The sequence below is a fragment of the Lepisma saccharinum genome, chromosome 26 (assembly GCF_977018435.1).
Source record: "Lepisma saccharinum chromosome 26, izLepSacc3.1, whole genome shotgun sequence".
Lineage (NCBI taxonomy): Eukaryota > Metazoa > Arthropoda > Insecta > Zygentoma > Lepismatidae > Lepisma > Lepisma saccharinum.
Genome location: NC_139254.1, coordinates 57,046,354 through 57,062,985, shown reverse-complemented (window position 1 = coordinate 57,062,985; position 16,632 = coordinate 57,046,354). Strand labels below are relative to the sequence as shown.

General features: G+C 40.4%; 1 protein-coding gene across 1 annotated transcript in view; it reads right to left on the bottom strand.

Annotated features, from left to right (window-relative positions):
* Positions 1-6,917: 6,917 nt before the first annotated feature.
* The window catches only part of LOC145979739 (neuroligin-3-like), a 122,164-nt gene continuing 112,449 nt past the window's right edge, over positions 6,918-16,632 (bottom strand). The window contains exon 6 of the mRNA XM_083112724.1: positions 6,918-8,042. Coding sequence (XP_082968850.1) covers positions 7,123-8,042 — 920 coding nt within the window. The 3' untranslated portion in view covers positions 6,918-7,122. The remainder of the gene's footprint in view (positions 8,043-16,632) is intronic.

The window sequence follows — 16,632 nt, the reverse complement described above, 5'->3', positions numbered from 1 at the left end:
AGCCCAAGACAGTTGGTTTTCTGTATAATGCTAGGTGTCATAATACTAATACAAATATGATCATAGTACTAATATGATTCTCGTAAAGTGAATCATAGGCTACTTTTGTTTCGCCTACCTTATTAATTATCTGAATGTTAGGGAAAATGATTCCTTATTAGCATGCAATGTTGATTGGACATTATCCATTACTTACCGACTATCGTTACGTATGTTCTAACTTAGAATAGGTAAAAGTCCAGTAAAGACTGTATTCTTCTCCTCAACAAAGTTTCCAAACGAGTATTTTTAATGTAATTTTACCTTCCAATGTGCAAACGAGTCCATGTTTCTCGCAGTGCAACCATACGCATCCACAGATAAGGGTATAAAAGACAGCCTTCCAGAGATATTTCTGCTATTATTGAATTCACTCAATAACTTCTTTTATATCAATTTATGTGGTATTTATGTCGAAAGTGCAAGAAACGCAAGATAAATAAAACCACAAGTAAACGATTTATCTCGTTTACAGAATATCTGTGCTAAATTGCGTAAAGGTTCCTTGAAAAAGTACCCGATTTTATAACGTTCCTTCTTCATTAACATCTTATCTGTGAGGAATGAGTATAATATCCAGGTATTCTCCAGAATCTAGTATTTAAATAGATGTACATCATTGATTCTATTATTTCCTAAACGCTAGTATAAAGCCACGCCCTCGCGGTCAGTTTTCAATGCCGAAGCCGAGGCTTCACAGGTGAAGGTTGTCTCGGAATGTATTGCTTCAGAGCAATGGTTGTGGTGACGTCAGGCTTAACCCTTGACAGCTGTTGAAATTTAGTAGTGCCATCTCTTGTTGTGTTTGTGAGAGTAAGTGTAAGCAAGATTGCGAGTGGTGCCCCTCAGCGCCTCTTAGCGGATTATTACAAAACTTCTTGCGGATGGGGATTCTCAGCAGGTCGTCAGTGCACCGGTTTCCTGCCTTCGTTCTAGATCTGCTGCTGCATTAACGTCGTTCTACCAGTTTTTCCAAAGGTGCATGCTTGTGATTATTGCAAGTCCCAGCTTCTGTAGTATTCTGTGTACAGCTAGGGTTCTTGGGATGAAGCAAACGATCGGTTTTCGGTGTAATATTTAGACATTAAGGTTTAGTTATATTTTCTTTATATACTGTTGACAACGTATTTTGCAAAGTCATTCAAAATACTTATCCACTCTGAAGGGTCGCTCCAACATATATACATCTTCCTTATCGTGTAAACCCATGTGAAGCTGCTCAACAATGTTTCCTAGATGATTTGTGTAATATTTATTTTTTGTGTGTGAATACACTTATGTGTCTATTATTCAAAACTGAAAATAGTTCATTATTACACGTGGTTTACAAATTGTTGCCATGTTTCCGTGTCCGCGCATAGCGGATTTTACGTTTGTAGAGAATAACAAAATCATCCATGTAAAAAGGTAAACGTAAAGATCCACCCTTCACATTGAAGTTCTATTTTAAATCAACTTTATGCACAGATAGGCTAATCGGTACTAGGCCTACAGTTTAAAGTAGGATCCAAAACCGCTATGTGCCTCCACCGGGTATCCAACTCAGGACCCTTCGATTGCGAGGCGACGTCCTTACCATTACACAATCGGGGATGCCCGTAAGACACCACGCATTCACAATCTTGAAAGTTTGTCAAGGTGATGCGATCAGCACCACGCTCCGGCCACCTTTGCAACCTTAAATCCCAAACTGAAATCATCCACCCAAAGAACTGGACCCGAATCTCCCGGGTGATATTCGGATATCCTACGGACTGGACCATCATCATCAATATATACCGGGTGGTCCAAAAGTCCCGGAACGGTCACATATCGTGAGCAATACACATCGAATCGGAATACGAAAAAATACGTTTTTAATAAGTGAAAGAAAGCTATTGAATGATACCACACTTGATTCCCCACGTCCACGTCCACGCCCACGTCCACGCCCACGTCAAAAACCTTTCAATAGAGTATATGGCAGACCCCCTTCCATATACCCTATTGAAAGGTCTCGCTTTCACTCTAGCTCAATTAGGGGCAGAGCGTCCCTTTAAATATTTTTTTTTCATTTTTTTTTTATTTTTTTAATTTTTCGAAAATTAAAATCGCCATATCTCTGTTCCTAATTGAGCTAGCAGGATGGTTGATAGCTCCTTGGACTCGGAATGAAGTTCTCTTTCCGATTCTACAATACAAAATGGGGGTTTCTATTTAAAGTTCCACAGTTGCTCCACGCCCCACCGCCAGGGGGCTGGGGTGGCGAATCAGGTGTGATATCATTCTTTCACTTATTAAACACGTATGTTTTCGTTTTCGATTCAATGTGTATTTCTCACGATATGTTACCGTTTCGGGACTTTTGGACCACCCGGTATATTGATGCTTTCACTGATTCTTCAGCGGGTATGCAAGATAATATTGTGAACGCTGTTAGACTCAGATGATAGAGCTAGAGTTTTTTGGTTTATGGTCCCCTACAATCTCCCTTATCAACCCGTTGGCCGTGACGTGGAAGGAATCAAGGGGTTATGCGTCGATCAACTCACCTCTCGATCAGGCAGTCCGGCGCAGACGTCAGGTATTATACTCGTGTTGTAATCCATTGTCCGTGAAGCCCACAGTCTTCCGTTTCTGTTACGATGTAGGCTGCGTGGGTACTGGCGACTTGACTTCTCGTGGCGTAGCAGCCTATCGCTCCGTGCCTGGGTAGTAGAACGTTCGGATTGGCCGTGGCGACGGATTTCTGTGCGGACCTTGACTGTCCTTGCGCTGCGACAGGGATCCCTTCGGAACTCACGGCGATGTAGATGACGAGAGTCGACCTCGTAGTGCGGAGCAGAAGACGGCTAACCGCGTCAGACCAAAGAGTAAGGCTGGTTGCCGTGTGACGATGGCTGAGTAGTGGTTGCCCTCGGGTGTCCTTCGACGCTCGTCTAAGTGTTCTCAGCTGACAGACTTCTCCTGGAACTCTTCCTCTAGCAGATAGCTTTTGCGATCAACTGGCCTCTTTTCCAAATTTAGTGGGTTTATTAGCGTCTTTGCTCTGCTTGGTTTTCGCTGATGAATCGTTCCGTGTTTTGTGTGTTTTGATGACTCTGTTACACCACAAAACCCGACAGCGCTTGAAGAAATGTTGCTTACCCTGACGTCATTGCTTACGCAGTGATGGAATGTGACAGCTGGCTTCCTGACCGAGTGTCGGTGAATGGTTTTGGAAAATTGAGATCTTATGATGTATCCCTTGTTTCATTCCACAATATATATATATATATATATATATATATATATATATATATATATATATATATATATTTTGTTGTAACCCCGTTTACCTGGGATCTGAGGTCACAGGGAAGTTTCAATTATACATTTAGGTAGAGCTTAATTGTATCTGTTGGCTGAACCTGCTCCGATTAGGAGGGTAGAGATATGGAAAGTTGATGTAAGGGTTATTCACGCTTGTTCATACCTGGTAGGTGTGTGATGTTCTTGTCCTTGGGATCACCCGCTGGTCGGACAATTCCAGGAAATAAACAAGTGTGAATATTAACATGACGAGGTTTTCTCGGTTTAATAATCTCCATATCTCTACAATATATATATATATATATATATATATAACGGGTGGGGCAAATAAAAGTGGCCCGGAGAACAAAGTTCCATGGTACTATCTGCAGGCCAGTTTTATTTGCCCCACCCGGTATATATATATATATATATATATATATATATATATATATATATATATATATATATATATATATATAGGGTGGGCCTTCGGCTGGTTTCTTTTTAAAAGTATGATAAAATAAACACCGTGCAATATTTTTCAAAGTTTGTTGCTTTATTGACATGTTATGGAATATAATTTCATTCAAATGGCTGCCGCGCCTCGCATGGCAGTAGCCCATCCTGGCAACCCAACTTTGCAGTACATTATCGATGGTTTGTGACTCTATTGCATGCACGAATAGCATTATCAATATTGTGCTTAAGTGCCTGAATCGTTTCTGAATTATTATCAGCATAACATCGATCTTTAACGGCATCCCACAACAAAAAGTCTAATGGCGTCAAATCACAGCTTCATCCGAAAATATGATTTTTTTAGCAAAATCGACGTCACGTTTGAGCTGCTCTAAAGCCCACACAGAGAAGCGATAACGAAGCGGCTGGTCATTTTGCTTCAATTCCTGTGTAAGTTGCACCTTGTAAGAGAATAATCCTAGGTCTTTATGTAGGATTCTCCTGAGACTAATGTTGAGTTGCTAAGATCTGTGGCGAGTTGAGATTCTCGGCACATACTTTCGGCAACAGCAGCAATATTCTGGACTGAGTGTACTGGACGAACACGAGGATAACTTGTGTTATCACTTTGCATGCCACTCTCATGAACTTCCGTACAGCAGGCGTCCTAAATTTATTTTCAACATTCGCACTATTTCGGCAACACAGCACTCACTTTGGAATTAATTTTTTTTAATATTTCCCACCGTTGTTCCAGCGTAAAACGATTCATTTCGTACAGCGGATATATGTTACTGTATTTCTGTCAAGGTGTTTTTTAGCGCGAATGAGCTGTCAGTGTCAAAATAACAGGTAATTTAAAAAGAAACCACCAGATGGCCCACCCTTTACAATAAAATATTATCGTCAGGCATAACGTACACCTCAAGCCCTCATTTTACTAAGTAATGAAGTCCAGTTTTTCCGTGCACCATGTACTTACTGTGGCTTCATCAGGAGATGAGGGAAGAAACGTGAACGTTTAAAGCATGGAAAGGTAAGTTAAGTTAAAAAAGGTTAAAGATAACCCTCATTGGATTAATCGTCATCGTATGTGGTCAGTTGCTTGCCAGAGATGGAGTGGGAAGAAGTGACCGGGCACTGCGTTCTATTTTATCATTTAAACCTTATTGTAACCTAACTTACCTCCTCATGTTTTAAACTTTGACTTTTCTTGTCTTACCTCCTGACGAAGCCACATGACGTGGTTAAAGCTAGAGGGGAAAAGCAAGTCTTTAATATTATGTCCATACAGAAAATACAATTTTTCATAAACCCTGGAGAAACTGGTCTATCTCTCTCCTAACTTATATAAGCCAAATTTTATTATACAAACATGATATATACACTATGGTAGTGAATTACGAGATTTATTAAACAAGTTTTTTCTTCTTTATTTTTCTACACTTCTCAATTTCAATTCCAGTAATGTTAACAGAGAAAACCTCATATGATCTGACAATAGAGAACTCGCATCAACATGAAACTATCAGAAAGTACCTTATTTAAGGCGTCTTCAACCGTCAATAGTACATTCTCTGTCCCTCAGAAACAACGGTATTTATCCGTAACGTCATCTAGATAGTATGCATTCATCTATAATATTTATAAATACAAAATAACAAACGTTTTACTCAGTATTATGGACACTGTTACCTGACATGCGGAAGAAATAATTAATGTTTCCTTACGATATCAAAACAGAACATAGTAATGTCAAAACAGTTAGTATGTCGAAACAATTTCTTTCTCAAAATTCATGTTTGTGTTGAATAACCTTGAAATCAAACTGTTTGACTTTGTTTGAAGAGTAAAAGTGAACACAGAGTAAACATAAACAAAAATCAGAAACAGAAATAAATGTATTTGAGCACCAATTTCCAATGTGCGTTCGCTTGATGCCCATAGTTTGTTTTATTCACTTCACTTTGCATCTACTCTCTACCCAAAGTAGTTCATGATTGTTTTCGTACAGAATCAGTCTGCTTACATAACGTGTAAGTCATTAGTATGGAACTGTATATATATGTAATCACACTTCGCTAGTTTTTATTTGTTTTTGTCTTATGAAAACGTAAGAGATTGCCTTCACTTACAATGCCAAACTCCGCACATAATGCACTTTTTCGTTTTTGTTTCAATTTTATAATACATACGTATATAATTCATTTACCGGACGAGGGAAATTTTACACTTACACACACTGAACCTTGTGTCTATTTTTATAATTATTGTTTATAGTGGCACGTGACGTTCTCCATGGTTGCTATCTTGAGTTACCTGAGAAATGTCAGTTTTCGTCTGAACTGGATTTTGATATCGTGAGCTTCTGTCTTCATTGTGAACAAAATTGGTTGTGTGGAAATGCTGCGTAAACTATCTTTCGGTCAGGACATTGTTGTCAACAATCACAATGTTGATAGTAAGCTTCGCTTATCTCTTAGGAACCTTTGTTGAAGCTGTTGGACTTTTGTGAGGAAAGGATTGATCTTTGTTGGTGTTCGAAAAGGAAGATGGGAGTACAGTAACTTCGTGTTGTCGTTGTTATGTGAACCAGGTCCAACTGAAGGAGAGGAAGGGATGATAATGTGAGTGAAGAACTGTTGTATAGGGTGGCGCGTATTGTATCTACCAATATGAGTTGGCAGCCCTGTCGGAACACACGTGCGCATGCGCAGAAATCTCCCATGCTTTGGCAGTTGCGAGTTTGGCAATCAGTCTGCCGTGGAACGTTGGCCGGTTCAGACACGACTCGTGGCAGTGGAGGTGTTCATCCGAACGGGTTCCATTCAGGAGACGCAGGAGGCACTGCGACGACGGTCCAATGAAGGTCGTCGTCAACCTGTGCTAGAGCGTCACAACATAACACGATGGGACAGACAATAGAGAGCCAATGGCAGAGTGCTGAAGCAAGAGGAGGCGTATTCTCTGGCGTCCTGCTGCTTCTCAGTACATATCCCACTGTGTCTATTGACACGAACCTCTTCGGATGAACGCCTCCACTGCCATGAGAACCGGCCAACGTTCCATGGCAGACTGATTGCCAGACTTGCATGTGCCAGAGCACGGGAGACTTCTGCGCTGGCGCACCTGCGTTCCGACAGGGCTGCCAACTGATATTGGCAGATACAATAAGCGCCACCCTGTATTAGGCGAAACCACTAGAAAATCCTTTCACGTGCACTACATATAAAAACCCAGGCGATAATTGTTTCACAGAAACAAGGAATAACACTGTATCTGATTGGTGAGTTCCAACCCACTTGGAGTAGTCCTGAAGACCCGACGAGCTACTACACGAGGCACCGCTTGTCAAACCCGCATCTCGTTCATGGTGGGCATTCGCACCTTGGGTGGCCCGGGCACATTCTGAGGCAGAAGCGGCTGTGACTCCGGCTGGCTCTTGGGCACATTGCCCCTTGGGGGTGGGGGAGGTCTGGGGACGGCTAAGTGGAGAGTGGCCGAACCGTTGGGTGGCGACGTCTCGGGATAATCCGGAGGGTACTCCCTGATATGTGTTTGGGACTGGCCGGCGGGGGATGGGGGTGGGGCTTTGAGGGACCCCGTAACGTTCACGGGCACCCCACCGACTATCGCGTTGGCGTCCATGGCCTTCCCCGGGGATATCCCACCTGCAACACCTGGCGTCGTTGCCGACGGTGTCGTGGACGAAGTTAGGATCACGGTCGTCTCTTCGGCGTCAATGTTCGTTTGCTTGTCGCTGAAGTTGCGTTGCATGTTCTTGGCCTCCATCCGGTTCTTGTCTCTCTGGTAGTAGACGCCGGCGAAGATCAAGACATTGAGGATGAGCAGCGAGCAACCAATGGCGATGGTCACGCTCAGGGCAGTGGAGTAGGCTGCGTACCCTGCAGCCTCAAGGCTGGCGAGGGTGTCGCTCTGGTTTCCGTGCGAGGCGGTGGTGCCGACGCTGACGCAGGTGGTCAGCATGGTTTCCACTGTCGTGATGGCCTCCAGGGAGTTGTTTCTCCTTCCGGGGCCTCCCCCGCCCGCCGTGGACACGGAGGCGGGGGTCGTGATGTCCGAGAAGAGTGCCCTGGACAGTGGATCCGACCGGACCAGTCCGTCGTAGAGCTCCGGGTCGTTGTGGTTCTTGAAGAGATTGTGGCGAGCCACGACATCCTCCATTCCGGCTCTGTGGAGTTCCGGGATCAGCCGGAGCCACACTGAGAGTTGGTGGGCTCGGAAGTGGTTTTTGATCCTTGGCTTCATTCCTGTAAAGACAAAAGGCATAATGCAACGCTTACATTTTTAGTTCTTTCATTCCTGTAATAGGAAGAGGCATTATGCATACATTGATAATTAGCTCCTTCATTCCAGTAATGGGGGGAGGCATTATGCAAAATATTGATACCTAGCCCCTTCATTCCTGTAAGGGAAAAAGACATTATGCAACACATTGATACTTAGCTCCTTCAATCCTGTAATGGGATAAGTTCATTGAGCAACGCATTCATTCATAGTTCCTTCATTTCTGTAATGGAAAAATATTAGGGTTTAGCGGATACCAATATGAATCGTTATCCATACCGTAGCAATTATAACAGATACCTATATTGATACTTGAAAATTATAATAATTAAAAGTTGTTCAAGATACTGATCAGTATTAGTGTTCAAGTATCCTTCTCCAATTATATCCATCAACTTACCAGGAATTTTGCTTTAAAATATTCAAGCATGGGAACATCAACTAGGGAAGATGTTGAGAATTTTCCCATGTGATTGTTGAACGAGCGTACTGTTGCTAATCCGCCAATGGGAAGTAGCGGATTCTGTCTCTGTTACATTCCGTGTATTTAGCTGGCAAAGTCCCTGACTGTCAGCACTATGGGCAAGCTGAAACTGCGGGCGGCTCACTTTTCATCAGCAGCCGCCATCTAACGGCGAAAAAGTGAGGGTGTTGAAACCCTGAAGGTGAATTCCTCTGTATATTAATACGAGATGTTTATTTCTGCTAAGGAAGCAAAATTAATTACCATTATACACCAATTAAATTAGATATTTGCAGAATTTCGGTGGGGGGGTTCAGATTACGGTCCGTTTCGCCTTATCGCGTTTCACCTTATTGCGTTTTCACCCCCCCCCCAATACAATTTCAAGTGATTTATGTGACACTAACTTTCTAAGGCGAAACGGGACATCCCATTTCGCCTTATCCTGTTTCGCCTTACACACAAAAAATTTTCCACCAGGGAATATTATCGACCTTTGTATTCATCTTGCTGTGCCATCCCTCCTAAGCTAACCTAACCAAACCTAACCTAACGTTGACAAGAACAATAACTTGATATTAACAAAATGTTTTTGCATACGTTAAAAATATTAATATAGTCGATAATATTCCCAGGTGGGAATTTATATGTGTGTAAGGCGAAACAGGATAAGACGAAATGGGATGTTTCGTTTCGCCTTAAGAAAGTTCATGTCACATAAATCATTTGAAATTGCATTGGGGGAAGTGAAAACGCAATAAGGCGAAACGGCAGGACATGGGGCTGCAAATTAGTTTTTTAGTTTATTCAATCCTTTGGATTGTATTTTTTTTTCAAGATCAAATCCTTACCATTATGAACCATTTTGAACCGGTTTATTTAAAATATTAAACATTTGAAGCATTTCTTTAAATGATAATGTTTAACAAGAATTATAACCGGATAAAAACATAATGTCGTAGTTTTATTGCCCACAAAAATTATCCTTTTCCATATATGTACGAGGTCTTGAGCTTTAAAGGAAATACAACAGACTTAAATCTTGAACAAGAGATGGCGCATCGGTTATCATATCTCAAGTTCTAAGTTAATGGAAATTTCCAAGATTAATTTAGACCTCTTTGAATGCAGTAATATACGAAATATTTTATCTAATATGACAATAACACATTTATAATTGTTCGAAACGTACTTTACAAGAATTTAGTAATTTGGAAGACGGTGCAAGTTATTAAATTCTGATTTTAGTCAACATTGTGATAGGATATTATTCCTTACATTGGATAAAAGTTATCGGTTAGTTGGTATGAACTTTCCAGCCTGATCATTGCCAGTGCGTAGTTAGAGATCGGTTAGTTCATCGAACTCTCCAGCCTAATTATTGCCTATGTTTGTGGGAGCAGGAAAAGGTTTATTATTATCCTTTACATTGGATGAAAGGAAAATAGAGCAAAACATATTTTTGTAGAGAGCGCATCATAGCATCAGCTATACGTTCTTAGATGTTATAAATATAAACGTCTGATATAGCCATTATTCTCCATTATTTACTCCACCGGGAACAAAACTCCTTGACAACAAGGGGGGAGCTTTACCACTCCGCGATCTGGGAAGTCACACAGAGAAAGAGAAAAAAGAAGAGAGAGAGGGGGGTTGTTAATGGCACTGTACCCTATATTAGAAAACAGGACAACGTAACAACGAAAGAATTCACTCCCTCTTGTATGGAAACAATTGACAATAAAGAGCCACTTCAAAGTTCAAGATATACAAACAATTCACTGGAAAAGGCGCGTTCTGAATTCCGTGGACGACAGAGCCAAAATCCTGAGAGAATACAAAAAGAAAGAAAGAGAGAACAACAATAGACTCCTCATTCGGAGAGAACACAGTGGCCAGGTATTGAACCAACGCGCTATCGAAAGTCATTGTTGGCGGAACTTATCACAGAGAGAGAGAGAGAGAGAGAGAGAGGATTCTGAAGGCCGGGATATTCTTAGAGAGGATTCGCCTCGTGCAAGATCTCCCAGGGTTCCGCGTACCATCGCTAGGAGGCGCGACAATCGCTCGAATCCTCTTACTGTGTCTTCGAGGCTACGAGGGAGCTCAGGATAAAGTAAAATCCGCTTACAATGCAGATAAACTCTAGGCTTGAAAGAGAAGGAATAGGAAAGATCGTAACAAAGTGAGGGGGGAGTTGGAAAGCGAAGCAAGGCGAAGAGTGAAGTGGGAAGAGAACGAAGCATGAAAGCAAGCACGCTCTTACAAACAAAAAAGAGAGAAAGGGTGAATAAGGAAGAGAAGAAAAGAACGGAAGGAATATTTTCTCAGGGAGAAGAAACAAAAGATTGAGTGGAGGATAAAGTTACGAGGAGAGAGAGAAAGAATCATAAGTGGCGATTGTTTTCTTCGCTGACAAGAGCAAACACAGACCTCCTTTAAGAAAGAAGAAAAAGCCTTCCTATAGAAATTTTGAAGCCAAACTGAATTTGACGAGAACACGTTCTTCTTTTTACCTTGATGCAGTCCTCGAAATTTCAACCGGAATGCTCACTACCATCTTGTTGCTCAGCAATCATGCTCCTTCTAATAATATCAGGAACTAATACGCTGTGAACTAATTAGGCCGGTATGACCAGGTATGGCATACCGGTAGTACATTAAGATTCCAAAAATCATACCGACAGTAAATGTTTAAAATTGAGACTTAGTTATTGAACCTGATCGTACAAGTAGCTACGCAATGGCCAACAATGAACTCGCTCATTCCTCTCTCTCTTTCTTGCACAATTATCCCAACTGCGCACATTTTCAGTTCTGATGTCGATTCTTGTGGTCGTGGATTGAAGTGTAAAAGCAAACACTTTAAGTTGGGTTGTACTGTATAAATATCTGTTTTTTGATTGATTGATTGATTGATTTGGTGTGTTAAGTCCACTTTATGCACAGTAAGGCTAATCGGAACTGGTCCTACAGTTTAAAGTGGGATCCGAACCACTGTGCCATGTGTCTCCACCGGGAATCGAACCAGGGGCCCCTTGATTACAAGGTGACAACGGCACCACTGCGCCATCGGGGAGGCCCTTATAAATGTTTCTTCATCTAGTTGGTGTCAACATATCTTGCTTGTGTCACAAGTGAAAAATGAGTTTAGATTTGTGGCTAAAACGGACACCTTCCAAAAATAGGTGAGTCCATTATTTAGTAAACTTACTAATTAGTGTATTTATTTGTTTATTATTTAGGCCCGCTATTCTGTATATTTCGCTATAAATACAGATTTATTCTGGCTAAACCAGTACTGTGAGAAGCAAAGGAATTGCATTATCTCCCTCAATATTGACGCTACGTCAAAACCCATTGGTGTTCACAAGGTCAAAATGTATTAATTCATCAAAAGACAATGAAGTTTAAAGCATTAGAATACCAGTTTGCCGATTTCTGATTCATGATACATATGCCTGTTACGCACTAAACGCAGCTCCAACATTCTTTTAGCGGTCAAATGGTTCTCAAAGAAACACACGATAAAAGGGGGATGTTGTTGTTGGTCTAAACTAGTGTCCTATTTATGTGGGCTTCATTTTGCTAAGAAAAGAAAGATAGGAAAATCCCGAAGAGCAGGGATGGCGTAGAGAGAAAGGGGGAGGGGAAAAGACCCTCTTACTTTGAATGGAAGATTTTGTGGAGCTAAAGAAGCTTTTCCCATTGAATTCAATCTCTCCGCTCTGTGTATAACGACGGTTCTAATCAAGGACAGCGGCTGTAAGGAGGCCCCGGAGAGAGCATAAGGAACTCGCACAACGAAGAGCAAAGTTTATTGGATTGGACTTGATTCTGCAGTTTGCCTTCTTGTACGAATTGCGTCTCTCGCTCTGTTGTGACTGTCCTCTCGACTAAAATTCCGGCGTAGAAGAAGAGGGGAAAGAAGATGAAAAGACAAGGAATGGGTCTTGCAATTCCGGCCGCGAAATGAGACACTCGGGAAGATCAAAAGGGGAGGAGGGGGAGAAAAGGGAAATTCCCGGAAGCGGTTAGCTAAAACCTCCCCAGAACCGATGATGAAGCCGCTAAAGGCTAAAGAAAAGGATAAATAAGTTATAGAAGAAATGAGGATGAATTGCGTTCGGATATAGACTTGAAAAAAGTGCCCTGCGAGGATGAAGAGAAAGAACTTAAAAAAATGTTTTCGCGCCGTCAGATTCGATTTATGCTATATTAGTTATTTGTTCTTTCATTTTTCCTTTGCACGTTGTGATTATATTCGTAGCTTTGTAGCTTCTCTGGTTTAAGCTCAGCTGGAAAGTCAAAAGACAAAAGTTGCTTTAATTGATTCATTCATTGATTTGGTCTATTTTAACTTCGCGTTTCTGCCACTTTTGGCTAATCACGAATATGAGGATGATTAAATTGATGATGGAATACTTACAGAACATCAATGATGAGATTCGTGGCGTCGCACAGAACCGTGCTAACTACTTCGATACGGACGTCGGCTTAAGGTTGCTTCACGTTTCGTGCTGTATATATTGTCTAACGTTTTCTGAAAACTTCATGAGGAAATCGCATATGCTAACCAGAAAGTTACGTGAAATTTTTCCATGTAAAGTATTGTCTGCTATGAAAAGGTGTAAACATTTACATTCCTTTATGCTAGTAAAGATGTTAAAGGAAATACATTCGCGTGAAACGATAGTTGGCTGCGAGGTTTGAATCTCTGGACGTCTCAAATACTAACCCATCAACATTTTTTTTTGTGTGAATTGAGTAAGGTGACAACTATGTGGAAAATTCCGAACTAGGTATACTTAGAAAGTAAAACATACGAGGAATATCAAACGTAATCAGTATTAATAGATTTCTGAATGTAATGAATTGCCGTTACTTCAAATGCTTGGAAATGGCCTGAGCGTGCAGACAAAACGATATGAGACATTTTATATCTATCAATGTACAGAATTAACTTTTCAATTGTTACTTGTAACTCATTTAATATTATTCACTTTCTACATGCTTCAAGAATATAGCAGGCGCGATGCAGCAGTGGTGTCATCTATCGCGTTAAACACAAAGCTGAAGTAAACATATACTTAGTTGAGGAATTTCCCATACAATGCATTTTCCAGGCGCTTGGAGACGTTGATGCACCTCCCCCGGCGCTTAATCTGTAGTCAATACGTCAGCGCGGACCTGAGAGAAGACGGGACGGGAAAGCGGCGATCGATGATTGGCTGTCTCATCGCAAGTTATGCTCGAGTTGGTGACGCGTCGTGCGGGTAACCGCCACAAGAGGGAACAGGGAAGTCACAGAATGAACCTTGCGGGGCAATAATAGCTCGGATCATCGGTCTCCCTCGCTCGGGCTTCAAGGAATCTGTTAATGGATCGCAAATCAGGCATGAAATGACCTCCTCGACTCCGGTTCTTCCCCAAACTTTTTCTCCCCCTTCAAACTGTTCCTCCATCTTTCTCCGGGGACCAATTTCGGCGCCCACATCCCTTTCTCTTAACAGCTTTCGAAGGAGGAGTACGCCTCTTCGTAGAACACTGGGAAGCCCAAGATCCGCCTCTTGCTGCCACGTTCGATTTATTGGAAGGGGCAAAGATCCGTCACTTAAGTGGTCAATGATTCCGTGGATGCTTCAGCTACGAAACCGATCGGTTGGTTTATTTTGAAATATCAAACGGTTTCCTCTCCGCACAAGTTGAAACTCCATTTGCGTTGGGTACTCTTCAGTAATCAGAGACTGCTGTACGTCAGACGAAGCTAATTTCTGATTCTACGTGATGACAAGAAATAGTTAATTGTAGAAATTGGAACACTTTGATACGCACTCACTTATTGTATCATTTTAAGTGTTTAATATGTTTAATATGTTAATTGTCTATAATGACGTAATTTGTTTTGTTCAATTGGGTAGTCTGTTATGGTTATGGACTAACCTTAAAACATTTGATTGTGGGTTGTAAGGTGAGAGATATTATTATGAATGTTTTCGTAGCATGACAACAACAAAATGGGGAGTCCACCCAAAAATTTTACTTCTCTTTTATAAAAATTGCTTTCTCTCATTTTTCGACTATGCAGCTTTCAGCTACGGGGGAGCAAAATCCAATCTACTCGACAAAATAGATATATTACAAAGAAAAGCATTCAGAATTTGTCTAGGTCTTATGCAATCAAGCCCCAATGTAAGTGTTTATATGGAAAGTAAAGAGACTTCTTTGAGTCACAGGCGGATTCAATTAACAATAAAATTCCTCCTTAAATCATGGGAAAATCATCCTCATCCATTTAATAAATTGTTTGAAATACAAAAACAATGGGCTGAAGCCGATGTAATAAATCCTCATAACACCTCATATTTCCTTGTATACTGTCATTACTTATTTCCAGAACTTCGATCTAATACTTTCACTCTCTTACATCCTTCGATTTATCAACTAGATATTCCATTATATACTCAGTGTTCAATCCACTTCAGAGATCTAGGTTTACATGCATTGTACAGATAAAAATGGCCAATGCATGTAATGATTTACACCGATGGTTCTAAGAATAACAATAGTGTAGGATGTGCCTATTACATCCCAGAGAAAAACATTTATCAACAATTTAGATTACCTATAGATTCATCTATTTTTACTGTGGAAAGTTACGCCCTATACAAAGCCTTACAATATGGAATAGCGGAAGACTTTAAAAAAATTCTTCTCCTTAGAGATTCTCTGAGTGTTCTTCAAGCATTATCTACATCCTATCCCAAATTATGTCACCAATCATATCTTATTATTTTAATTATTCAACAAATTCAATTTGCTTGCAAAAGAAACATTGACATACAATTCAGTTATGTCAAAGCACATAATATTAATGTAGGATTCGTTGATTTGGTGTTTTAAGTCCACTTTATGCACAGTAAGGCTAATCGGGACTGGACCTACAGTTTAAAGTGGGATCCGAACCACTTGTACCTCCACCGGGTATCGAACCCGGGACCCCTTGATTACAAGACGACGACGAATATTAATGTAGGAAATGATAGAGTGGACATATATGCTAAACAGGCCAGAGATTTACAACTCATAAGTTTCAATAGGTTAATGTATACTGATTTATTACCACGAGTAAAAATCAAACTTATGGAACAATGGAATGAATGGTGCAAGGATCAATTTAAGTTTGTGGGCAACACATATAGATGGATTGCAGAATTTAAATCTAAAGTCCCTTGGTTCAATTCATACACACTCCCACGGCAAGTCATAGTTTTTATTAATAGATTAAGAACAGGACACGTACGTACACCAGCACATTTAGCAAAAATAAAAATTAAAACTCAAGAAAATTGTAAATGTGGCAATAATAATCCTGATGCTCAACATTTAATTCTAGAATGTCCAATCTATTCAGATCAACAAATCATACTCTACAAAGGTTTTCAACGTTTAAAAATTCCATTTCCAATATCACTATCATCCATTTTAACAGATTTATCCCCTTCATTAATATGGATGCTGTATGCATATTCTCGAAAGTGTAGACTTGAAATATAAAGTGATTTTTAAGAAACAGCAAAATGGACAAAAAAAAGTGAATTATTTATAATAATTGTTATATATTTGTGATTCCGATTAATTTGTGAGACTAACTACCAACTTTAGAAGAAAACATTAAAACAAATAAAAAAACAATAACGATGTCCAAAGTCGACAAGATAATGCTGACAGGGACAAAAAAAAGAAGAAGATGAAGAAGAATTATGAATGTTTGGATGTTGCTGGAATAATGGAAGTGATTTTGGAAATGTGACTGTGTTAATTTGTGTAGTGAAGAAGTATTATGATCTTAATACAATTTTGTTTGTAATAAGAAGTTTAATTGTGAGTGCAAGTGTTATATATTAACATTAACTGACATCTAAATATATTTGTGTGTGCGAGAGTTAGCAAGGTTTACGTTAACATATCCTTATCTGATTTCCCACTACCTGAGGGCTTCAAAGTAGGCTGATAAGTCTCATGCTCGCCGTTGAGGAATAAACGTAAGTTGATCGTTTGAGAATATTCCGGGAAATGTAATAACTTAA